We start from the raw sequence: 26,987 nt of genomic DNA, 5'->3' as shown, positions 1-26,987 counted from the left end.
GGGAAAAAATGTCCTCGGTTTCCTGTGGGTCCAAAACGCCTCTGTTTTTGTTTTGTTTTTATACGCATGAACATTTGTTCACTGTTTTTATATTAGAGTGTTGATTCTTTACTATTTATTATGTCCATCACAGCTGGGTTGAGGGGTCCAGGGAAGGGGCTCTTGCATGAGGATCAGTGTGTGACGTTTCAGTTACAGGGCTGAAGTCAACCTCACTAAAACACACATGCATGCAAATGTCAATCCGCACCAGAGCTGGTGAGGCACGCATGGGATATAAAGGGGTTAACTCCTCTTTCAAAAACACACAAATTCTGGTTCAATGAAAAAAGAAACAATGATGAAAAACAAAAAACAGGAACAAGAAATGGAAGTTGTAGCGAAAAGAGAACGAAAAATAAACTAGTCAGAGGCACTGCAAGCCAGTTTCATAGCGTGTAATTGGCAGAGATGGGTCAGGCAGCTAGGGTTTTCCAATGGCTCTCTCTGGCACAGTTCCTCCCCCTTTTTTCTTCTGTCTGGCTGTCCTTCGACTGCATCAGTCTGTGTGTCCTGTTGTTCAGACCTGGACAGGAAGTGTTTGGTTCATCTGTAGTCTCATGTCCTGAATGCTACCAAGAATCTTCTTCTGGTGGCCAGCCAACGTTACCCCTATCCGCAGCAAGTCTCTGTGAAGTAAGAAAAAAGGAGAAGAAAAATAAGAACAGGTGGCTCAGTCATAGAAAAAAAAGTAGGCAAACATCACATGTATGAAGGTGAAGTGCAAATTTCACTTTCAGCCACAAGTAAACACCATCTCTGGTAGAGATGGTGGGAACAGGGACAGGCAAGAACCTTGGCAATCACCCATAAAATGGCTTCCTCGGGGTATGTCAACAAAATGGGGACACTCATCCAGGTATAGCGAATGCTGGTTCTAATGTGACATACTTCTGTTGCCTGGCAGGTGGGCAAGACGAGGGGAGTCAAACAGCCATAATGTGATAGTTAATGATTACAGAGCAAATTTAGCTACTGTTCAGCAGCTGCTAGACTTCACAGAGTCCATAAAAGCCTGCCGCTTAGTGAGTCAGGAGAGTTTTTTTTGTTGTGTAAAATATAACACAGATTACCCAGTTAGTAGACTGTCATTCATACTTAGAATGGGTCTGTGTGTCAGTAAATCAGCTTTAAATTGGCCACTGTTGCACAACATTCCTCAGTACTCAAAATTATCCAAGAAACATTGCAGCAAATAAGACTACAAAGTATAAATGGGTCTTTTAGCCAAGGGATCGGACCAGCTGCAGCTTGAACTTTAGATTAAGTAGAGGGCATGTATGTTGACATACAGTTGACATTACTACACCCTTAAAAAGGCCTGGGAGAGCACACCTGTTTTAGCCGTCATTAGTCAGATGCCATAATCTAATCATTGTGGCCATGTTGGTTTAACACTGTACAATAATATCACGAGAACCTCTCGTTTCCGCTCTCCTGTTTGATTTCCCCAGTCGATAACTGAGGAGAGCGGACGGCGTCTGGGGCAGCGATTAGCTGACTGTTGGGGCTGTGCCACAGTCTGTGTCCTCTCCGTTCAGTCGTGCGTGTGTGCGCACACACACACACTCACACTCACACAAACACACACTCACACACAAATACTGGATAATCTAATATTACACACAGACACTATACTCTCTGCTTGTCTAAATGACTTTGTGGTCCTATCTATTTGAGTACAAAAGTGTGTGCATAAACCAAAATGTGAACAAAGGCACACACACACAAATGCACAAAGTATGTGCATGTGCACACACACACACACACACACACACACACACACAAATCCACATTCATCCTCTCCGTAGCTAAATAAGGGTACATCACTGCTATTTCACACAAATAAATGGTGTGTTTTTGTTTTTTCATATTTCGCCATCCCCATCAGCGCAGCGACGGAGGATGAAATGATAATAAATGGGAACCATTAGAGGAATTACTGGCCATTAAGGGCAACAGAGAGCCACAGTACACCACACCTGTCAGCCTGACCAAATTGAAACAAATTACCCCCACCTCCTTTGCCATTATGCAGCTAATGAGGATGATTTATTTATCATTATAATCCTAATTCATTTATTTGATCATCACTGGCCTCCAATTTCCATGATTTCCATTACATCATTTCCTGTTTGTAAACAGGTCTGGAAGTGGATGAGTCTTCAAGGTCAACTGGAGATTGTAGTTAAGGAACCTGCTACAAGTGCATATTGAAAAATTGTACCGCTGTATTACAAGGGTATACTTGTGGATTATGTACCTGATTTGTCCACTTCTGACCCACATAACTGTTTTGAGTATCATCCTGATAACATAATCCTTGCAATCCAACAGCAAACCAATCCTGATTGGTCAATTACATACCAAATTACAAGGAAAGCATAGAGGATTTTCTGTTTTCTCATTAGTGTTCTTTACACTATAATATGAATATAATAAACTAATTTATATTATAAATATTGGACCACATCACAGCATACTGTATGTCTTCAATGTGTGATTTATCCAGTCAATCACTTTAGGCCTGATTAGCAGAATCTACTCCCGCTTCACTCACTCTGCTGTCATCTGGGCCACCAGGTCAAAGGAAGCAAATCCGGCGTTGACAAAGTTGTCACGGTAGCGGCTCATCTTGATGGCGTCCAGCCAGTCTCCCACAGTGGTGAAAGTGGTATAGTCTGGCACACATCGGTCAAGCAAGGGCTGGGATACCCTACATGGGGGAGGGGAGGGAGGATGGAGACAGAGAAATAGAGAGAGAGAGAGGGTTAAGGTCGTCACTCTACTGCCTCTACCGGCCAACCTCACCCCCAAACGCCCCCCGCTGAGCGCCACCTCTCCATCTCTCTTCTCCCCTCTCCTCTTTCTCCTCCACATGTAAGGAGCTGTGTGCAGGGGGAATGGGGGTTTGTTGGGGGGGCACTTTTATGAGTGGAGAGACTGGCTGGAGGCATGGGTGGTGGATGCTGGCGCTGCAGCTGGTGAGGCAACATGTGTATTCAGAGAGCAGATGAACCCAATATACTTTTCAAAACTTTTCTTGAAATTGAAATTCACATGGAACCTGATCATATTTGTACATAGAGACTATGATTTGTCATCAAAGTTGTTTTAGTCAAGAAAGCATTTATCTGGCAGCATCAGCAATGTAAGAATGTAGCATTTGCCATGTTTCCTATTTAAACTCTTATGAAATCCTGGACATTTCTGGATCACTCTCTTCCTGTTATGTTATGTTTCTTCTTGTTGCAATGAGATGTAGGAAAAAACAACACAAACAAACTTGAAATATAATGTTAGTTGTTGTACGGAGTTTCACTTAAATACCACCAACAAATGTGGTTTAAATGTGATTTGGGAAGACTGGATTTCGTGCCTCTTTGCTGGTCTGCTGAAATCAAGATTAGCTTAACAAAAGGATGCATGCAACACAATCCCACAGACGTGGAAGACATTTTGGTAAACGACAGGAATAACAACAGAGAAATATCTGTGGAATGTAAACACAGATGTCGCTTACATGTGTGTGTGGCTGCATGTTTGGACTGACTCATAAACCTGTTTTCAAAACATAGAACGAGTGACTCCCGAACCTGCAAGTGCGTTAGACTGTCTTGCCTTTGCATATAAATGTATTTAACAGTGTGACCATTCCTTTAATCAGTGTGTCTGTGTGTGTATCCCTGGAGATGTGTTTTTGTGTGTTTTTCATGTTTCTGCACATCTGCTGTCAGCCCAAAAAGGCAGATTTAAAGAAGAGCCTAACCCCCTGTGCCGATCAGTGCCGCAGATAGAGAGGCCACCTTGGGAGTTTTAATAAAACTGTGCTACAACTGAGCAAAGTGGAGCGGATGAACAAGAGAAGAGGTGGAGGTGGAGGGGGATGACAGGGAGGTGTGGGGAGGTGAAGGAGGAGAAACACACGAGGGAGCAAGCTAAAAGAAAGAGCACCACTGTCTCCCCTCCTCTCTGCTCTGTTGATCCCTGTCATCCATTTTGATGGCATTAGATTCATTAACAATTAAAAGAGGAATGGATGGAGAAAGGGAAAAAAAGGGAAAAAAGGCAAATAGAGGGAGTTAATAACAGTGATACAGAGGCTCCATTGAGTGGTGTAGATGGAGTGATTTTTAATAAGGCCTATGCTTCAGAGCCTAAGGCCTCAGGCCGTTGTTAACGCCAGACGCTGGCTTCTCTTAATGGGGTATTGTTAGTCCTCGTTCTCTCAAGTTGGCTTCAAAAGGTCCAGACTGTTGCTGACCACATGTGAGCCACAAGCAGAAACACAGCAGGGAAGTTGGGTAATATGGTAAGCTAGCTACATAGTGATACAGCTATATGATTCAATGTCAATGGTTGGGTATTTCACAATGCTTTTTTAAGTTGTTTCAGCAGTGGGTGTTGGTTATTTCTGAAGTATGTATTTAAGGAGAATAAGTGAAAAGTAACTGTTGAGAGATATACACAGAAAAGACCCATGCTACTGGTACCAGAAGCCTAATGACACCAAAGACCTACCGCTCATTACACTTTACACCTGTAGTGCATTACGCAGTCATGTCAAGTACACATAGCTAAAAGAACTTTTCATCCCAGACAGCGTTAGCTAACCTCCAGCCACCCTTCAATGCCGACTAGGACGATGGTATCATCTCTCACTCCTCCCTTGTTAGGTTTCTCGGCAGGAGGCCACCTCTCCACTGGCCCGTTTAAAATCTCGTTAGTGGCTAATTAAAAGGCGCTCCCATCTCTTTTTTGCATCGCCTTAATCGAGCTAATTAACCGCAAGCTTAATCTTCTAAGAACGTCACTCCGGTGGCCAACCGAGACCCTGGTTTCCCCCATGAGCCCAACCCAGGATTGTCTGCGGCCCTCCCTCAAGACAGAAAGACCCTGATGCAGGGATAGATAGGTAGGTCACCCCCCTCCCAGTCGCTCCAACTCTGCCACCCTCTATCCTCTGAATTCTTTCCAAGAAACAGGTTGCAGAGAAAGGTAGTGCAGCTAAATGTAGATGTGACATCATTGATTGAGCTCCCCGTTGGCAGAGGAGTAGCTTTAAGGGCTGTATTGAGCGATGGTAATTTGGATTTGCATAAGGGCCTGGGCTACATTTGTGAGAACTGCAGAGTTGTAATAGGAAAAATCTGCACTTTATAGGAGTTAAGAGATTGTTACGGCTGAGTCAGAGTGACTCTCATACACAGTATCAACTTGGATAAGGAACATTTGCACAGTGGAAATTATTACTGTGGTTGCTTTGGCTCAGGTTCAAATGAAATGGCTCAGTCAGTACTCTCACGTCTGAAAAGTCAAGTGACTTCATTCAATAAACTCACGTCCTGTTAATGCAATCTATCAGCAGAGTATAACAGGTCTCCTCTCCTCAAAGATATGACAAGAAAATCTGAGAGGATTTTTGGAAATCAATCTGCACTTAAGCAATGACCATAAATAGACATTATATCCTTTATGGAGACCACTAATCCACCTAATACGGACTTCCAGGAACGAAAAAATGTATTTCTATAATTACTGGCATGATAGAACTTTTGATCATCTATACCTAATCGTCTATAGAAGACATGATTTAATTAGGATTTTCCACATTCTCCACTACCTAACAAAATATACTGTATATATTTGTTTTAAGTCTTTGCTTGACAGACCTTTCAAACTAATGTTTAACTTAATGTGACAACATACTTTTTATATCATAATATTTCAACTTACCCAGTGGATTGTGTGCTGTTGGTGACAACCTTGAGGCTGGCAGCATTGCGGATAAGCTTATCCAGCGTGGCCACAATCTGGGTGAATTTGGGTCGCAGGTTCCTCTCTTTGACCCAGCAGTCCAACATGAGCTGGTGCAGCGCTGTGGGGCAGTCCATAGGTGGGGGCAGTCGATAATCCTGCTCCACAGCGTTTATCACCTGAGGAACAGTAAAAGAGGAGTCACAATCACTTGTAATCACCAAGTAAGGTATAGAGGGAGGACAGACAAGAGAAGGAGAGAGATGGGTAGATGAAAAGAGCAACTAAGGGAAGATAGAATAGAATGAATGAAGAAAATGATGAGAAAGTCAGAGATAAACAGAAAAAAAGGCTTCAAGCTATACATAGAAATGAGGGCCAGAGAAAGATTAGCTGTGAGTGGTGGTTGTAGGCGGGTATGTAGAGAGTCAAAATGTTTTTTTTTAGACAGTGATAGCAGAAGTGGTAGAAAACTACTGCAATTTTCTGGTTTTTAAGGTATAGTGTAATAGCTTATGCAAAATCAATGTCATAGTAGTTTGCTGAATATTACAACAGAAAACCTTAGCTAACATATTATTTTATAAGAAACATACAATATGCATGTCACTTTCTGAACTTACATCCTGATTGCTCATGTCCCAGTACGGCCGCTCTCCGTATGACATCACTTCCCACATGACGATGCCGTAACTCCACACATCACTGGCTGAGGTGAACTTCCTGTAGGCAATTGCCTCAGGAGCCGTCCAGCGAATGGGGATTTTTCCCCCCTGTGGATATGCGAATGAGTAGGTGAGCATGAAATACTGGAGGGATGGAACACAAACACAGAGTCACACACATACAAGAGGGAGAGAGATGGTGAGAAAAACAGTCTGAGGAAACATTGATGCACAACACAAGGGTGCATGCTGTAGAACCCCAAGACCACATACACACAAGATTAGTCACACAGTTACAGGAAATGATATGTACAAACACATGAAGTTAACGCAACAATATTAAATGTGCTACAGATATTTTTCAACATCGATATATCGAATTCATATCAGAATCCCATCATGTAACTATCAAACAAATTGCACTGCAGGCGATTTGATTGGTATCTCATGCTAGCAGTGTCTCTCAAAATTAAGAATTCACTCCCTAATTAACATCAGTGATGTCACCAAGAGGACTTGCCACTCTTCGCTTTGGGTGTTTCTGCTCTTTCTTTGGCCTTAAAGAATAGGATATACACATGTTGAAACCATTTTTCAAACAGCCTTGTTTCATAGTTTGTCATTTTAACTCTAGAGTGCAAAGCTTCTGCAGCCATTCCAGGTTAAGCATTCAAAAATCTTAAAAATCCAACAAGATATCCCAGATATTTTGCGGATATCAATAAGAGATAAGCAGTCATTCAGTTGGAATAATTCAAAATTTAAAATATTTTGTTTGACTGTACTTTTTTCCTGCCTGAACCTGTCCTACAGCAGTATTACCATTTGTAGTGCAAGTAAAAACAAACAAACAAACAAAAAACCTCCCTGTCTTCCCACAGTGGTCATATCATGTGGGAACAGACTTGACACATCTATTTTTTTTTTTAAAACTCATTGTTGTGAACAAGACTAAAATTAACATAATAATGATATATTGATGTTAAAATGTTCCATGTAGCACCTTTAAACATTGATTTCAAACATGAATACACAAGCACATGCAGGCAGTTAGACTCACCAGTGAGCTTGTATAGGTGGGATCTGAAGGGTCATCTTCGAGGAAACGAGATAGGCCAAAGTCTGATACCTTGCACACTAGATTACTGTTGACCAAGATGTTACGGGCAGCCAAGTCTCTATGCACGTAGTTCATGTCTGACAGGTACTTCATGCCTGCTGCGATGCCGCGCAGCATGCCAACCAGCTGGATCACTGTGAACTGCCCGTCATTGAGCTGGCAAAGGAAATGAGAGAATGACAAGGATAAATTGGATTGTAGATCAAGGTTGCATGTTCAAAGGAATGCATGTTTGTCTTCCCTTTACCTGTATTTGTCCTGCCTGTCTTTCTGTTTTCAATGCCTCTTACCGTCTTTGCATCATTTCTTTGCATATGTCCTCTTACCCACGTCTTTCATCTCCAATCTTTTCACATTGTAACATATTTCTCATTTTTGGCTAACCACCCTACCTTCTCTATATCCCTGTAAAACTCCCCTCTCTCTGTCAGACAGTGTACTATATGATGCAACTTTGAGGCAGAGATTCATTAGAAACTGAGCTCTTTATAAATGTCACCAATTGCCTGAATGCAACATTTGTCAGATGTTCATTGTGGGCTTTGCAGCTGAGTTTAAGAAGACCTTTGATAGCTTCAAAGAAATGGAGATAACTAAAAGCAAAGTCGAGAAGATTTGGAACAATACATGTTTTATAAGATATCTGATATTAGACCTTTAATGTGTGTGATGTGTTTGTGTGTGCTTGCTTACCCTTAGGAAAGAGTCCAGTGCCCCATTTTCCATGAACTCGGTCACAATCATCACTGGTCGACTTTTGGTGACCACACCCTCCAGACGAATGATGTTGGGGTGGTCAAACTGGCCCATGATGGATGCCTCTGACAGGAAGTCTCGCCTCTGGCGATCAGTGTAGCCCACCTTGAGAGTCTTGATGGCTACGATGATCTCCCGGCGTCCAGGCAGCTTGAGGCGACCGCGGCACACCTCCCCAAACTCTCCTGTGAGAGCCCAGGTGAGATAGCCAGAGAAACAGCAAAGATGGAAAGAGAGAGAGAGAAAGAGGGAGGGGAGAGAGGCATGACGGAAGAGTGGAGGAGAGTGGGGGAAAAGAGGGGAGAGGGGACAGTTAACTGGTTAGAACCAAGGAGCCAGGGAAGGGTAGCAGGAGGGATGGGACAGGGGGAACTGCGAGAGAAGCCAGGACTCTAGGCCAGTGTCAAGGGATGGTGGTGATGGGGGAGCATACAGTGACTTTGTGCTGTTAAGCTACAGATTAAAAGTAACAGCGTGATGAGTGTGAGGCATGGTAATGAAATATGAGCAGATGTAGAGTAGAAACAAATGCATGTTGAAATAAAAAAAAACAAGGGTGATAGGGTGATAGGAGTTGAAGGGGACAGAGAAGGTAGGGGAAAGAAGGGGGGGGGGGGTTGGTGCTAAGCTTCAGAAGGATCAGTGAAGCGGGCACAGGAGGAGGAGATGGGTGGAGACAGAAGCTTAGGGGTTCTGGGGGTTGCCGACGCTTTACGTTTAGAGTCTACACCAAGCGTGTGCATAAGTGCAAGAACAATTAGGCGATGACAACAATGTGTTTCAACATGGGTGCAAAGGTGACAGAGTGAGGGAAGTATTGGGATAGAGGGCAGGGGATGGAGGAATGGAGGGATGGATTGAGTAAGGGGGACAGGAGAGGAGGGGGACAGGGAAAACAGGGGTTGAGGGTTTGTCACTTTAAAGGCGAATGCTGGGAAGCGACGGGTTTCAAGTAGTAGCCTCAGCAGTAGAAGAGCTGTCGTAGTAGTAGTAGCAGTAGTAATGGTAGTAGCAGAAGCAGTAGTAGGGATTCCCATCTCTGCCATCACAACGTCCTCCATTTTGGCTCAGATACAATGCTAAGAAAACTCAACCTCACTTGGCACAGTCCTGCAGCTTTTGAGCAGAGATATTACTATCAAGTATATCAAATACATGAAATACTTTACTATCTACAACATCAAATGTCAGGGAGGGTTTCTAAAGAAGGAAACACAACCACATCAGTGCAAGGAACAGGGGTCAAATATAGTGATAGTGAAAGCTATCTTGAAGGAAGATGTCACTTAAAAATAAGTGGGGTAAAAAACAGCCAATCCTGGACAAGAAACATTGTAATATTTTATGCCTCATCCAGACAGGATTCATATTTCAGCGGGATGTGGAAAGCAAATATTAGCATGCCCTTTCACAAGTAGATGGCAAATCACTGGAATTGCTTTGCAAAGGCCAACACATTCACCAAGCTAAAACACTTTGAAACAATTTAATGTAAGAGAGCCATAACCTATTTAGTAAGTTTGTGGGGTCTGATGCTCCACATGTATGTCAGTAAAAATTGGTTTGTATGAAAATCTTTCATTTTACTCCATAGAATTAAAAAATGTGCACACTGATGATATTCAAAAGTAGGAAACAGAGAACTATAAATACTCAGGTTATACTGTCAAAGCATAAAGTATATGGGCAGGAAGTACCTGATCCCAACAAATGCAGCAAACATTTTATAATTGGCCAGTGATCAATATTGGAAGGATGTAAAAAAAAAAACACGCACACATGGGCATGATTAAGCGCTTCCCCAGAGAAATGAATCTTGTCTGTATGGGGCTGAAATCATTCATTGTCCAAAATCTGCTTTCATTAGATTAAAGAAGATGTTTTATCAATTAGAGTTAGTTTACTGCTATAGTATAATAATATGCAATTATTATTATAATTTTGCACAGCAGCTCTCCTGCTCCAGGATTGGGCTCAAAATGTATTTAAGGACACAGGTTTAACAATAATCCATTACACAAAAAGTGTTACAACTACTTGCACATGGTATAGAAAACAACGCAAGGGTGCTAGGACTGCGCATAAAGCTAACTTAAAGAAAGACAACATAACTAGTACTGATTTTAACACAGGAGAGTGCTGGAGATATCTATAAGACTTGAAAAGGGTTCCTAAGAGGTGACGAGTGAGGTAGGGGAGGTAGCAAGTAGAGGGCTAGCGATGAATTGAGTGAAAGTACCGCTTGGTGTGAAGTCCTCTAACGGTATGGCCTGGAGGTGACTAGCAGTCTTCCCCCTGTAGCTCAGGAGCTTTGGTGGGTTACCTGCGCCAATGACCTCCTCGATCTTCACGCAGGAGACGTCGATCTCCTTGGCAAACTCGCGCACCGCCTCGTTGGGGTCCTCATAGGTGAAGGGGTCAATGTAGACTTTCATTCCCGGCGTGACTATAGGGGATTCAGTAGCAAGAACGGGAAAGTGAATCTTTGCTGCCAAAACATCTTCTATAATAACCAAGTAAAAATCACTTCATTACTGTACTATATCATCAAACAAATTCATGTTATGTGAGCTATTCTTTAGCGGTTGGGGATGCTATGTCATTGCTAAGTAGAAACAGAAATATTGCTGTTGGTGGAATGTGGATAATTCAAAAAGGAGATTTGTCTCAGAAATGTCACTTACTGTACTGCTGCAGTTTCTCTGTGTACTCCGATTCTGAACCATTTCTCTGCTTTCTGTTGAGGAAGATGAAAACACAAACTGAGTCATGTGGACTGCACACAGTAGGGTGCAAATACTGGAAAGGAACAAAGACATGAAGAGAAAGTGGATCCCTAATAATGTCTGCTGAGATGCAGCCACACCACAATGTTGCTTGGTGAAGATGTTTTGTGTTTTTTGCATTGGAAGCAGCACACTGTAGATAAAGATTGTATCAATGCCTGGCAGTGAAGTAATTCATACTTGGGGACTGTAACACAAGTCTAAACAAAAGGACATCATACCATTGTCTAAAGCAGCAAGTGAAAGACATTCACTCTCGGTAACCCCAAAATGGGCAGCCGAGACAAAAGAAGATTCAAACAGCAAGCTCAGCTGTCTCGCCCTACAGACTTTTCATTTCAATTCAATCTGTGTCTTATTTTCTCCTCATGGACTCTTGCTCTCTTGCTGTCACTCTCTCTTTCCTTCTCTCTGTTTCTGTGTCCTCATCTTCCTTAATGTGTGCCTTCTGCAGGGGGGGGGGGCACAGACGATGACAGAGCGAGGGGGCTGGGTTGTTGAAATTACATGTTAATGTGCTTCCTTTGTTGTCTAACCAGTAACCAGGGCAATAATACCCGATGGTGATTTGCATCTTATTTCAAATTCTAATTTGGTTCCGGAATATGCCAAAGCCTTGTGTTTTGTGTTATTACAATTTCTCCTTCTTCTTCTGTGGCACTCAGAGCAGCGGTTAAGCCAAGACCCTGAGAGAGACACAATGTAGCGGTGTGAAAATAGAGGAGAGCAAACAGGCAGTAGGAAGAACGAGATGGGGGGGGGGCAGGAAGATTATTATTTAGTCTAGCGTGACCAATGCCCACGCTTGTCAGCCGCTGCCTGAACTGGCTTGTGCAGGAAACCCAGTGGGTGCCAGTCAGTGGTGGGTGCCAACCTTTCACACATGTATATAGACATACACACACACACTGCATTTGCTGCTTGACAAATGAGTGGTATAAGGATAAACGAGTATGGTTAGATGCAGTTGATACAGTGTCAGACTTTTTGAAAGGTGTGAGCAGCCACTCGCATCTTCCCAGTCAATTGGGCCCAGCAGACAAGGGCGCATCTGGGTTCTTTGTGGTCGGGCAACCACACAGTTGATTCTGAGTGAGGCCATGAGGGCAGGCCTATCAGGCCCAACAGCTGCTCCATCATGCTGTGTCCAGTGAGCAAAATAGCATTTTAGCCAAGGCTGTTTACTATTCACAGATTCAGAAGGCTAATCTGGCATTCAGTGGCCTCACAGGTGGCACAGCAATCCGCTGAGACTGTTCTGGGGTGGTTTGGAGGACATACAAACAAAGTTGACATTTGAAGCTATCTCAGTTTTTTCAACTTGAAGTAAACATGTCTTGTACAAATGTTTCTTGAAGTCCTTGCTGTTTGAACATATTCTAGAAGCCTGGGAAAAGTACACGAGTAAGAGTAAAGTCTCCCATATTGCTCATTCTCATCATTCAAATGTTCTAACTTTTTGATAGGCTAAAAGAAGAATTATATTCTGACCTGAGGCAGACAATAGCGATGACCACAACTGCAATGATGAAGACCAAGGTAGCAGTGGCTGATCCCACGATAAGTGGTAGCTGCTCCTGCCATGACTTCGGAGGGTCAGCTAAAGGGTCAAAGAAAGAAAATAGTTACTTGTCACAAACATACACCCACATTAGCTGTAGTCCATTTGTATTGCCTAAGTCTAACTAAAGATTTATACAATATGTTTCTCACTCCTACATTGAAATTGTATGCTTACATAAGTAAAGCCATACCTTTGTGTTCCTCCGGCCAACAACCTCTGACTAATAAATGTGTATATTAAGACTGTAAGATAGACTACTGAGTTCTTTTGCTTTGTCTGATTAATGAAAAGCACAAGAGAGCAAGACGCTGATACCCTGCCTGATTGCTCGGAAATGGTAGATTTTCACCTAATCATAAGTCATGAATTTTTCAACAAGGATTTCAGTTCATTGAAAAATAGGTAAAGTAGCTTCTAGCTCTATAAGCTTTTGAGCCTCCATTATGTTCATAAGCTTAAGCACAGAACTATTACAGATATTGCTGTGGAGCGAGATAGCCCAATATATCCTTAAGTAATAAAGTAGGTATTGGAGTGACATACTTTGCAGGTTGGTACTGAAGTCAGCTGGACTGCTGTAACGACCGTAGCCAGCCACTGTTCGGGCGCGGACCTGTACTACATAAGGTGTACCAGCCTTGAGACCTTCAATGCGAGCATTGCTCCGTTGGGCAGTCATGGTATGGGCGATGGCCTCACCTTGATCCTGCAGACAGACACGATCACAGATGAAAACAAAATGAAATATAAGTCTCATTCATCATTATCCCCTCTCTGATTCTCTAACCTTCCTGAAATGGCTGATCAATTTAACCATGCAGGCAGGCCAAAAAAGGAAAGCGAGAGAAAGGAACAGAAATTGAGAGAGACAGATTGTAGCTGGTGTGTTAATCTGACGAGAGAAGGACAAGACAACAAGATATACACTGAGTGCCTTTGTTCTCTCCCAGAGGCATGTCCAGTTACAACTTTATGGTTCCCTGGAAAATACAGAAACTTTCAAATGCATGGATTGAGACAGGACGGGGGGTAAGAGGGAGGGCAATAGTGAGAGATGGAATTAGGGGAACAAAAAAGGGCAGAGTATAATGGAAATATGGGAGAGGGTTGGGAAGAGAGAAAGAGAAAAATGAAGGAGGGATAGAGGGATGGAAAGAGGGGAATAAGTAGGGAAAGATGATCACACAAGCAAAGATTGGAAATTGTGTCTTGCCTCGCTGCAACCATGTGTTTATCAGCAGAGGCATTGTCTTCCACATTTACAGAAACACAGATGAAACAGAGACCATGAGAGTCAATGGAATTGGATTGAATTAGAGGCATTGACTTACACTGCCGCTTACCTTCTCATGGTACTTAATCTCATAATCCAGAATGATTCCGTTGGGTTTCTCTGGAGGCAGCCAGGACAGGCTCATGGTGCTCGCTGTGGCCGCCATCAGGTGAACTGTGGGCACTGCAGATGGAGCTACATAGGGAAAAACAAATAAAGAGAAAATCCGCCTTTTTTAACGTTTTCTGTGTTATGTCTTTTCAAGTTCTATGCCCTTTGTGTGTCCACACAAGCCTAAATACGAAGACTTAGGCTCTAGGCTTTGTGAAAAGCTTTGGCCAGTGGTTAGTATGCAGAACCATTCCTCACTAATGCTCAAATTCTCCCTCTCTGAGTCCTTGGGGAGGGAGAGGGGATGTCTGATTCTCCTGTGACAGGGGAGTCAAACTACAAAACTGATGGATAAGTCTCTGGTACATGCAGTTCCCTCTGGCATATAACATTAGGGTAGTGGAGGAACAAGTATACACAAATAGTGTATATACAGATGTAGACATTTCATACATTCAAGTACATGCTGAACCACTACTACATTTATGATCCTTCAGTGTTTTTCTCTTTTTAGTCTTAATAAGAAATTGTATGTATTATGCACTGTGCATATATACAATGTTTCATCCAAAGTGACATACACATGAAAGTTGATACAACAATCAAGGATCTAGTCAGGAGAGAACAACTTAAATAAGCACCATAATACGAAGTATATACTTATAAATACACATAAATGAACACATGCCGTATCGGCTACTTAATTCATATAATATGCGCACACTTATACAGACAAATACACACATTGCCAGGGATATGGTATCAAACACACCAGCACTCCACCCACATGAGCTTTCCATGCTCTGTTCACATGTGCCTATTAACGGGCAAGTATTGTCTGCCTCCCTGTCTCTCTTTCCTTGCTTCTAAGCTCAGAACTGTTACATACCTCTGACTCATTCTCCCCTCTCTGTCTACTTCATTGTTTTTGTTTCATAACTGTCTCTCTCCAGTGGTACCTTCTCTTCAAAAATGATGTTACTTTTTTCCTATACTCAAACGATCACCTTCTTTAATTTCCTCATTGTTTGCTGTCCTCCACCGCTCTTCACTTTTCATCTTCCTTTTCAGCACTACAGACCAGCATCCCCTCTCTGTCTCCAACTCTTTTCCATCCTTCAGCCCTTCCTCCACAGTCTCTTCATTTGGGTTAAAAACTTTTTAATCCCCAGTTTTTCTTCTTTGATCCCTCCTCCCCCTTGCATTTCCTTTCTCCTTCTGCTGCTTGTATTTGTGGCCAAACATCCTTCTGTTTCTCCTTTTCTCTCTTTGCTCTCCAACCCTTCCCTGCTTCTCTCCCTCCCTGCCAGCCCCAGCCACCCCAGCCCTCCATGTCTCTCTTTCTCTCCCAGAAGACAATACTTCTTAGGCAGATCCCCTGGTTACTCTAGCCAGGGGATTAGGGGCCCTCCTCCGGGAGAAGATGTTGAAGTAACCATGGAGGTGGCCCTTGGGGCTTATCACCACCCTAGTATTTATTTTGGTTGTTAAAAGGTGAATGCACATGCAGGGATGGTCTTGGGACTACACATGGGGATAATCTGATCACAGTTGATGCTCTCTTGACCGCTCCTTTCTCCTCTCTTTTCTGCACTCAACTGACCCGGGGCAACCATGGATGGACACTGGTCCCTGTCAGCCCAGTGCCAGACCCCTCATAAAACAATGAGGGCCTCACATGGGGCCATGTGGGGCTTTGGGTCCTAGACCCACAAACAGAAGGCAATCCTTCAGGAGCAGGAGTGCAAGGGTAGAGGTGAGGACAACAAGGCCATAGAAAGAAGAGGGAAATGATGGGGGATGGGGCAAAGGATAATCCTTGGTGCTGTCTAAGCCTGCCCAAAGAGCAAATTTAACATAGAGACTAAACACATCCAAAGCACAACTTAAGAGCCCTGGGAGAACCAAAACAAAGACACCATCTCATGAGAACACAAGTGTAGAGTAAGCTCAACAATACTCCACAGACCACACCTACGTATCTACCTTGACATTCAATTTATATGGCAAAAAAGCCAAAAAAGTATCCAAAAAAAAAACACATGCTATAGCTTATCGTTACTACCATGAATTATTCTCTACATACATCAACTGAGTGGAAATTGTCTATATAAAAAAGGGATTGCTTCATTGGCCTAGTTACTGTTGTTGCTGTGGGCTGTAGGAGCAGTGGGTTGGAAGCAGTGGGCAGCTAGAATACTGAAGGTTCAACACTTTGAATACACACTGCCTCGCTATTGCTATTTGCAGCGGCGTTAGTACAGAGCATGATGTGGGCGTGTGAAAAAGGTCCCTTTCTAAGCTCATTCAGAAGAATGTCTTCCTTCTCTATCCCTGTTCAAAGGGAAAATATGTAACATACTCCTACATGCAAAAAAGAAATTGATCACTATTTCTTAAGTAGACACTTTTGTGTCTTTTTTAGCAGTGCCCACAAGTTCAATATTGATCTTTGACAAGTAGTCATCAGAATCCAGTGCTGTACCTACCAGCCTGATTTGTGGTGATGTTCACTGCAGAAAACTGAGGTGTATAGGGGCTCTTGTTGGAAACGCCGTTGACTGCCTGAATCTCAAAGCTGTACTGTGTGTGGGCTTGAAGGTTACGGACAGCCACGCGGCGCTGGGTCAGGCCCAGGTGGCGTGGTGAGATTTCTACATTGTCGTCACACCGTGAGCACATTCCCCGTTCAGGCAGGCACTTTTTACAGATGACATTGTAGAAGATGTCGTCACGGCCGCCCAAGTCACGTGGGTCACTCCATTCCAGCACAAGCGAGGTTTCGTTCACAATGGAGATGACACTGCGTGGTGCAGAAGGAACAGCTGCAAAAGGGAGGTAAAGCACAGATGAGATGACGAAAAAAGGGTTTGGAATGAGAATGAATTTCAATTTCCATGCACAATAGTTGTAAATAATTTTGCCTTTTGTGACAATGCAGAGACATACTGACAATAGACAGAGATTCTTATTGCAAAGTACAGTTTACATATCATTACAATTCATAAACCAAAAGTGTTCCTTGTGCTGTGGTATTACTATATTTTTCACACTAGAATTTTTTTTTCTTTCTCTTTTGTCTTTCACATAACAACAGACTCTTCCAGCAGTTCTTCAGAAAAAAAGAGGACAGTAGTTCAAATTTGAATTGCATGCTCACTTCCACTATGTGTATGCATGTATGTGTGTGAAGTGCTGGGGGGGACGAGTGTGAGACTAACTATTGGCAGAGGCTTGGCAATTCTTATCCAATTACCGGAGCCTTATCTCTCACTGCGCTGTGGGAGAATCAAGCCCCCCACCCCAGCAACAGAAAAAAGGATATTCTTCTCTCTTCACCAGTGAATGAATTAGCTCCTACATGGGCATGTTTGCTTTTAATGAAGGCACTGCACTGCTACTAGAAAAAAAATCCTCTGCTTTCTGTCTGTGAAGGGATGGCAGCATTGAGAATTGATAGACTGCATTGGGAGGTGGCTGGGGGAGGTGTTGGATGATAAAGTTTTGGATAACGGTGAGAAAGCAAGCAGAATTGTTTGCTGTCTGTGTGCCATGGTGGGAAAGCGCTCCTGAGAACTGATAAATGTGACTAATGTCACAGTTCAGAAAGAGAAATTCAGGAGAATGTTTACCTCTCATTCAGGATTTAATTTTTATGGATACCAGTACATTTGCTCTGTCTGTATTTTGACTGAGAAACAAGAACACGCAGTAATTGTCTTGTTTTTGAATGAAGTGCTTAAATAACACTATACTGTATGTCATGACTTTGAAAGATGAGAATGCTATCTCGATTAAATAAAGGCTGTCTTCACTTACTTGTGCAGGGAGAATCAGGAGAGTCAGTGTCTGAGCGGTAGAAACCATTTCGACAGGAGCAAACGCTGGCTGCTCCTGAGCTGGCACGACTGTTGGCTGGGCAGGGCAAACAGAAGCTGTCTCCCTGCTTGGATTTGAAGGTGCCAGGGCTGCAAGCTGATGGGAAAAGAGAGAAAGATGTTAAAATAAAGGTGCGAATAACAACTTAAGATACTAAAATTAATGGTTTAGAAAGTAGCCATGGAGCAGTTGAAGGACTGTGTACAATAAAGTTCAATGAAACATTTGTGTGGAGTGTTGGTAACAGAATGTAAAATCTTAAATAGTATACTGCAACTCATACGATTTGAAACACTGTTCCAGCTTAACTGTAAAATGACGATGTAATTAGCAAGTGTTTTTTCAATGTAAATGTGTGTGCATCATTAGGATTGGGCTCTAACACAGCATTGCAGTATACCAGGGTATTTTAAAATCCCGAAAGTACTATTTTCAATACTGTCAAAAATAGACTTTGAGGAAACCTGAAGTTTACAAGAAGCACTAGAAGGCAGCATGCAATGCCCCCTCCGACCACATTGTAAGTCACAATGGGAGAGTGGCGCTGTCCGTATTTCCGCTCGTTGACTCTGCAGGACGTGAAGACTACAGATGAATACCCATATTCATAATGTATTTTGTGTGCAGCTGGCAAATACCTTCATATTACTGTACACCCAGTAAAATGTCAGGAAGGTATGCAAAAAATAGATGCCACTCAAGCCCAACATGCACATGATTTGTTCTTGTCCCTTTAAACCCTCAGGTTTCTGTATGCCTCACTTATGAAGAGCCTCTTCATCAAACTTTTTTGAAAGTTTTTAGCAGCATGTCACTGTTTACCCATGCTCACATGAAAAGACTGTCAACCAAATTTACATACAATACCTTCACAGCCAAGTGATGACACAGGGCTCTGAATTTTTCCTTATGTGAAATACTTATAAACATACACACAGAGAATCAGAATGGCACACATACCAATGTGTACACAAACATGGGTCTGCAAAGATACACACGCACACCATTCTGGCTTCGAGTCACTTCAATGCACTCATTGCTAAGAGGCTTTCCTCTTCGCAAAGTATGTCTGGATTTCTCAACCTTTCATGCCACTTCAATTTACTGAAACGTATTCAAAAACAAACTACGTTCAACATAGTTCAAAACAACAAAACTGCATACTGAATAGGTGAAGCCTAGTTCATTAGATAAAAAACAGAGCTAGCTGTTGTAAAGGTCCAATCTCCATTTATAGCAGCTGTTTGGAAGTTTATAACTCAGGTGATAAGTTGCAGACGTGAAGGGAAACACTGATAGCGGCACTGTGATCCAGAACACTTTGGCAGGCTCCATATCTTTGATAAACTGTCTCATTAAAAGATGAATGAGTTTGCTGTGTTGCTTAATAAAAAAGACGAGAGCAGGTAAGAAAGGCAAAGTTTACAGGGGCCATTTGATTAGCCGACCCACTAGCGCGTTCGCTCGTCAATGTCAAGGACACACTGCTACGTCTGTCCCCCTGAATGATAATAACCACCATAGATTCTGAATTTGTTTTTCTACTCTCTTGGAAACAACCAAGGTTGGAGGTCAAATCTGCAGCCGACCACTTCCTGCTCCTGCTATTTTCCCGGTTTTGAAAGTTCAATATTAGCACATAACCACTAGTTGTGTGAACTGTGTACATTAGCACTGAGTGTATTTGTTCTTCCACCATTAATCAGAGCCAGCCACACCACTGGCTAACAGGAAGCACTGCTTGATTAACAGATAAAAAATGACCTTGAGTTTTGCCAGGTGGGAGAACAACTTTGATTTGATATGACCCATGCAAATTCAGTTCATCCAACACAAAGTAAACTACAAGCAATTTCTCAACTCACAAGGGATGAGAGTATTGGTTTTTGAACATGTTAGCCTAACGAAAGATGTTGAAGGAGCATTCCCATTAAAAGAGGCATTTTTTTCCATGGAAGGGTTGAAAGTGCTGATCAATCACTTCCAGTGAGTAAAGGGGTCATCCTCCTCCTTTCATCCAATTTCCCCGTAGAGGAACCGCTAAAGAATGAGGAAGAAAGAGAGACAAGGGGGTAGAAAAAAAGGGAGGGAGAGGTGGAAGAGGTGGAGGCATAGAAAATGCTAATCCTGCAGGCGCTTTTTTCCCCCTCTTCCCCACTCCCCTGTGTCTTATCCTCTCATGCAGAACATAGAGCTTAAGGAACTGATTAAAATGTATGCTTAAATTGGAAAGTGTGAAGCATGAAGAAAAAAAGTAAAGAATATTGTAGGCGAAAAATGTGCAGCAAATGAGTGGAAAGGCAAAAAAAAAAAGGGTCATCGATTAATATTAATGGGGACATCCTTACTCTAACTCTGGTGGGGTATTAATGAGAGCAACGGCCTTCAGATTAGGAAGGAGTGCGAGAAAGAGAGGTAGAGGCTAATACAGAAAAAGTGGGGGAGCAAAACTGCGATGGAGCTGGAGGAGATACAGTTGTGTTGGAATGTAGACAGAAAAGCGGAGAGAAGAGTCTGTGAGACGATGATTAGAAACAAGTAAGATTGTGGGAGAGGATGGTGGACCAGAGGACAGGCAATGTGAGAAGAGGAGAAGAGAAGATTTATCCCTTGTTTCAAGTGAATCTTGATTAAAGAAAGTTTTATCAGGGCTCAGTCACCAGGGCTTTAACCTTGAGCTGCCAGGAACAAACAAATGAGTTTTCACATACACCATGCTTGAAATTTACTATACTATGGATGGTCTGCCAGCACCGGCCAGTTTAAAGGATAAACTCTCGTCCATATGGGTATTGAACAAAAGGTCTTTTCAGCTTCATATCTATTTACTATAAAACATATGAGCCTTCTGAACCCAGGCAGCAAGAATATCAGGCAAAATGTGCACAAACTGTACACACACAGGCAAGTTGCAATCAATCCTGCTCATCAGTAACCTTGCTTTGCTCCCCCCTCTCTCTCTCATTCTGTTGGCTCCATTTGACCTATGCAACCTAAGCCTAATTTTACGCCCCCATACCCCTCAACACACACACTTGCCATTTATCCTCCGTTCTCCTCCCGCTGTCACCTGTACTCCATTTCAGCTGGGACCTTGCTGTTTAAATTCACCTTGCTCTAAACCTCTGTGAACCTGTCATGTTTTTCATCAGACCTGAAACCATCATAGGGCCTCCCAGCTCTCATAAACAGACACCCTCCCTTACATTTCCATTTATTTAGCAACCAGCTGCCAAGCAAAACTGAGGTCAGAGGAGTGAACAGCCGCCTGCTGACAGTGTCATCTAGTGTATATTATTCTATTTTGTAGTCATTGGATTAATGTGTCAAAAGATACAAGGCAAATAAATGGCTCATAATAATATGGCAGCTGGCCAGTCTAGTGATAGGGCTGTAATCTGTAACCAAAACAATACAGATTCAATCTTTGCAGCAATCTGTGTGTCCACAACAGTCATGTTGCTGTAGGACACTTCATCTAGATGAAGTGTCCTCCAGCAACACCTTGACCCCTTGCCACTACCTCATTGCAATTAACTCTGCATAGACGCATCAGGTAATATGTGCTTAAAATGCAAATATAGCTTTTCTCAGATATAATAATTTGATACATTATTGATTGCCATAGAGAAGTTACCCCAACCTCACCATCCTCCAGACAGGTAAGCTCATAAAATGCTAAAACAAACAGCACACTGTTGTGTAGTTTTTGTAGAGATTCAACATAGGACTTCAACATTTAGTACCCCATTTGTAGTATGACTCTCTAAACCCTAGATTAATCCAGCATCACAAACATTAAATAACAAACTAAAATGTCTGTTATGAAAACACTTACCTTGACACTGAGTATCCTTCATGGCTGGTTCAAAACCGGCCGAGCAAGTGCAGGCTCCCACGGGAACCATCCACTCCCCATCTCCATTGCAATAAAGCTTCAGTGGCACGGACACCTCCAGGGCATTGGGGACACAAGTTCCTGGTGCAATGACCAAGGACGTTGCCTCAGCCCCAGTTGCTGTCTCTGGGAAAACTGCAAAGTTGGCAATGGTGGTAGAGCACTTCTTGTAAAACACCCTCACTGAGATGAGTGACATGCAAGCACCAAGGTCCTGGAAGGCCAAATAGAACCCAGCTTTGGACAGCGGCCCGAAACTTCGGACTTTTGTGTTTACTCGTCCAGATTCAAGCATGGAAAAGCTCTCATCTGGGGCGATAGTGTCCACCTTTACATAAGGGTTTTCCATCCAGAAAGGGCTGGTGGCTGTGGCTGAGTCTGAGTCAGACTCATAGTAGAAGAGGTTGAAGGTCTCTTTGCAGGAACCTGGGATATTAGGAATGCTGTTGCAATCACGTACTGTGAATTTCATCTCCACATATACACGTAGCACATCCTTTCGTGGGATGAAGTCACTGCGTAGCCAGTTATTCTGGTTGAGCTCACGCACATTACAGACTTGGTAAGTCCGGATGGGATTCATGGCATCATCATAGCCACTCACTTCTTCCCACTACAAAGAAAGAAGAAGAGTAACATTAACAAGTTAGAAGCTGTTCATGTTTGTTGATATGTTTGACAAATACTCAGACAATTTGGGAAATACTGAGACTGATTTCTGGAATTTATATTCCCTCAATCTTGGTACACCTTGTATTAAAACTTAAAGAGCTATATTCAGTCACATTGCATCATGAAGCAGGAATTTAAGTACCAGGGCAGAGGTTAGGACCTGGAGAGACAGACATGACATACACACACACACATTTTTTTCTTCCTCTCAGGTATTTTCAGTTATATTCCCTTGCCTTTGCCATGCTATGCCTTTCATCTCAGGTTAGTGTAGCGAAGAAAAGCCAGGGACAAGGACTGCAAATTCATCACAATTACAGCAACCTGTCACCTCCTCACCATAGAGCCACCACAGCATGTTTACCTCATATCTCTTTGGAAGCAAAAGCCACATTGCTTCACAACCAATTACGCTTCAATTATCGAGCAATGATCGCAACGTCCTCTAAATAAAGACGAGGAAAGTTAACCTTCATGCTTTTCCGTTTTTACACTCCTCTACATCTATCAATGCTTCTACGGTACCCAGGGGGTAAATTACTGAGGATAAAATTGGATTAAATTTTCTAAACTTTGATTACCAGCTTCATTAAATTAGTGCAAGCAAACTAGACTGTAAAAGCTTTGGTATGAGACATTGTACTCTAATGTATTTTTCAATCTCAAATGAGGACACCGCAATTAAATCATCTCACTTCAAATAGGGATTATTGTGTGTATAGTATGTCTGTTTGCATGTGTGTTGATGGACCTGCCCTCCTTTCCAATCATTTATTTTTTCAAGCTAAGCCAAGGCCTAGTAAGTTTATTTGCATGGCACCTTTCAAATACAAGGGCAATTCAAAGTGTTTTGCATTAGGCTAGAGCTAAAACTGACCATCAGAGATTGAGAACATTGCTGACTGTATAGTCCATAAGGCTGTCATTGGACTTGCTATCTGAATCCATTCAGATTGAACCTGTGACCTTCTGATTACAGGATGGTCTTTTTAATCACTCAACCCCCATGCTGTCCTACAAGAATAAAACACTTCAGTCTTAAATGTTAAGACTCATCTATAACAAAATTAAATGTCTATGGTTGCACTCTAGGGACAGAAGTTTGCCTGAGAACATTTGAAACTCTGGAAAGGCACCAATTTGTTCTCCAGAGCCAGTTGTTTCCATCTGAGCATCTTAATTAAGGCTGTGATATGGATGTGATGGAGACAAGGCTATTCATCTGAGACTAGATGCCATGAGGGAGAGAGGGAGAATGCGCATAGCTTGGCTGTGGCATTAAACGATGGCCTGATGAGAGGCAAGGAGAAGGAGGAAGCAACTAGAGGGAATCGATAATCACCGGCTGGGTCAATGGGACGGCTAAAAGCATGAAGTGTCAATGGATATTTAGTTCAGTGTAATAAATCACCCAATGCAAAAGAGCGGTATAGCCAAGTGTTTGTGGGTGTGTGTCTGCGGGTGTGTGTGTTTGCACTTAGTCTGTGTGTTTGCGCAAATGTATGTAGCCTATGTCTGTCTGTTTGTGTATGCATGTGTGTTTAGAGAGAGGTCATCCCTGCGGGACACGCACCAGTGGCCAAACACTTTCGGCGCCTGCTTACCAAGTCTGAATGAATTAAGTAGGTCATGTGAAAAAGGGTCAAGTTTCTTGGCATCGATTTTAAACAAGATGAATTGTTATGTAAGATTTGCGATCCACTCCATTTTCCCCTTGTCCTCTCCAATCAAAGCTTTAAATTTTACTTTCAGATGACAATGAGCAATGCATTGGTGACGCACATCGTCCTTCTTGAAGGTCCAAAACTTCACTGGAAGAAACATATTTCACAATATTTTGGCAAAGGTGTGTCTGTTAGAAACACACTGGGGATAGAAATAGAAATAGAGTATATCTTAGATTGTGCAACATTAGAGTTTGAAGAAGTTCCTATAAAAATGTTAATATTTTTTGTCCTGTTAATACTATTGTAACTTGAATTATTTCAAACTAAACATAGCAGCTTTCTCTGTGGAAACTGTGTGAGAGTTGATACAAAGATTTACAATGGAACAAATGTTTTTGGCGAACCATCCTTTTAAATATCAGTAACCTTGATGCCCACTTACATAAACTTGTATCATTAGCTTTAATGCCGTAGCGTACATTTATTGTGATTAGTTTGTTGTTAATGTGAATCTCTCCGAGGCAAATTTTGAGGATATTTTAGCTTGTTTATGACATGTTTTGGCATGCTGAGAGTGATATCCTAGCTATAGCTTTTGGTATATCGTTAATATTGTCCTTCCGTGTTATTCCAGATCTCAGAAGAGCCCTGCTATGAAGTGGAATTCCCCCTTCATCTGCCATCTGTTTTGGAGAATAAATGATACAGTACACAAACACACACACAATACAGAGAGACATACATACACACAGACATGCATGATGCACAGATGCTACAGGCAACACAGACAGAGGCAGACCAAAATGCAGACAGTGAAAGAATGAAGTGAAAGAAAACATGTACACACACGTACACAATTTGGTATGAGCAGACGCTGCATTGCACATATAAATATTTAAAAGTGTGTTCACTCCCATATGAATGGCTTTCACACCTATAAACCAAGGTTGGTGCCATGAATAGTAGCGCCTTTATGTCTCTCATTCACTGTCACAAATGGACACTGCTTATATTTTGTCTGTGTAGTTTTTTGTCTGTGTGTTGTGCAACACTGTGAAACAAGACAGAAATGCTGTGACTCAGACTTGGCTGTTTGTGAGTAGGTCTATTTCTAAGATTTTCTTTCTTTTTCCCTTTTACATGCTGTCTATGTCTCTTGCACTGTCTGTATGGAAATTTCTCTGGATTTTACTTAATCTCAGGCTCAACTACCCCACCCCACCCCCACCCCCCACTTTGCAACTCCCTCAGTATGCAGCTTTGTTTGTCTTCTCAGTCACTGTATCGACTCTTGAGTGCTCATCACCCGTAAAAAAAAAAAAACAGGCTGTGACATTCCCATTACAAGACCGCAAAAGTATACAAATAAACACACATAAAATTGTGCATGAAGACACAAGCAAGACAACAGTGAGGATTGATTTTTGAGTCTTGTGTCTGTGTGTAAGAGAACAATAAAAGTAGGAAAAATACAAAAAGGAAAAGATGACTTAGCGACATGCACCCTCTGTGGCACATTCTGCTGCAAAATAAAAACAAAGAAGGCAGAGGAGAAATTTATCTCCAGTCTTTCTGTTAGTAATGTGGGAAATCTGGAGTGCAGAACTGTATGTACCTCTTGAAAAGGAGAATCTGTTGTGGGTTTGGTAAGAAAAGTAATCAGGAGGGGTTTTTTAGGTTCTTATCCCATTTAGCATTGCTGATACACTGCAGCTTGACAAGGGGGAGGGTCTCAGAGGGATGGAAAGGAAGATGGACAGATGGGAGGAGGGAAGGAGGAAGGGGAAGGAGGGCACGAGAGACTGTGAGGGGGTTTTGCCCTACTGATTGTTTCAGCTGAGGTGGCCAGTGTGTCTTGCTTCATTAGTGCTTAGTTACTTGGAAGTAAAAGAAGGGGAGAATAAGGAGGGTGGGTGACTTCGAACAGCTGGGGTGGAATCTCTCTGCCAGTGTGTTGGGGTACAAATAAAATATAAAAAATGGGGGCCCACTTTTCAAAACACAAGGACCAAGTCAGAGGGCCACACAAAGGCAAGGGGAGGAGTGCTGGCAGTCTTTGAAGTATAGCTGAGGAGGGGTCAAGACTCTTTTTGCTCCTCTTTAGCCCATTGTGGAGACCACATGGGAATAGAAGATGAGGCTGTCACTGGCACTTTGTGTGTGGTAGATTTGGAAGCCTAGACATGCAATGGGTCAACGCCAAGAGATATGTCAATGTTAAGAGGTTAGCTAATGAGGAAACTGATGTTTTTCACATGCTTTAAGTGAAGTGTAGCGAAGAGAAGGGAACATCTGTGACTGGGCGGGTCAGTGAAATTGGATTGCAGTCTATCTTTTTCTGCTCACTAAAAAGCGCATCATGTCGAATGCTAAAATATATCCTGTTAAGTGATTTGCTGATAAAGGTGTGTAGGACTGTTCAACTTCAAACGCATGCAGATATGCTGTATGTATAGGCATAACTGTGCACACACACACATACATACACTTAACACAGAATTTACAATACAAACAAGGGATTTATGTAATCAATTTTAAGTGATTTGCTGATAAAAGTGTGTAGGACTGTTCAACTTCAAACGCATGCAGATATACTGTATGTATAGGCATAACTGTGCACACAAACACACATACACTTAACACAGAATTTACTATACGAACAAGGGATTTATTTAATCAATGTTACTCTTCATAAACACACACACACACACACAAACGTTGTACAGTAAACTCACCCCTGTCTCAGGGTGCGCGGTCCAGGCTAATTCTGTCGTGGCCCACTTTGTGTCCATCAACGTCT

At 42.4% G+C, this 26,987-nt stretch overlaps 1 protein-coding gene across 1 annotated transcript; it reads right to left on the bottom strand.

Annotated features, from left to right (window-relative positions):
* Positions 1-398: 398 nt before the first annotated feature.
* LOC128362246 (ephrin type-B receptor 3-like) lies at positions 399-26,987 on the bottom strand. Its single transcript, XM_053322987.1, has 15 exons — positions 26,923-26,987; positions 21,789-22,461; positions 17,891-18,046; positions 16,561-16,896; positions 14,021-14,155; positions 13,231-13,386; positions 12,615-12,723; positions 11,022-11,074; positions 10,661-10,783; positions 8,275-8,522; positions 7,522-7,737; positions 6,420-6,569; positions 5,776-5,975; positions 2,600-2,755; positions 399-668 (listed from the first exon to the last, which is right to left on the bottom strand). The coding sequence occupies exons 1-15, from the start codon at positions 26,977-26,979 to the stop codon at positions 560-562; spliced, it is 2,877 nt and encodes a 958-aa protein (XP_053178962.1). The 5' UTR covers positions 26,980-26,987; the 3' UTR covers positions 399-559.

This window comes from Scomber japonicus, chromosome 7 (genome assembly GCF_027409825.1).
Source record: "Scomber japonicus isolate fScoJap1 chromosome 7, fScoJap1.pri, whole genome shotgun sequence".
Classification (NCBI taxonomy): domain Eukaryota; kingdom Metazoa; phylum Chordata; class Actinopteri; order Scombriformes; family Scombridae; genus Scomber; species Scomber japonicus.
The sequence above is the reverse complement of the archived record's forward strand: the minus strand, read 5'-3'. Positions and strand labels throughout refer to the sequence as shown.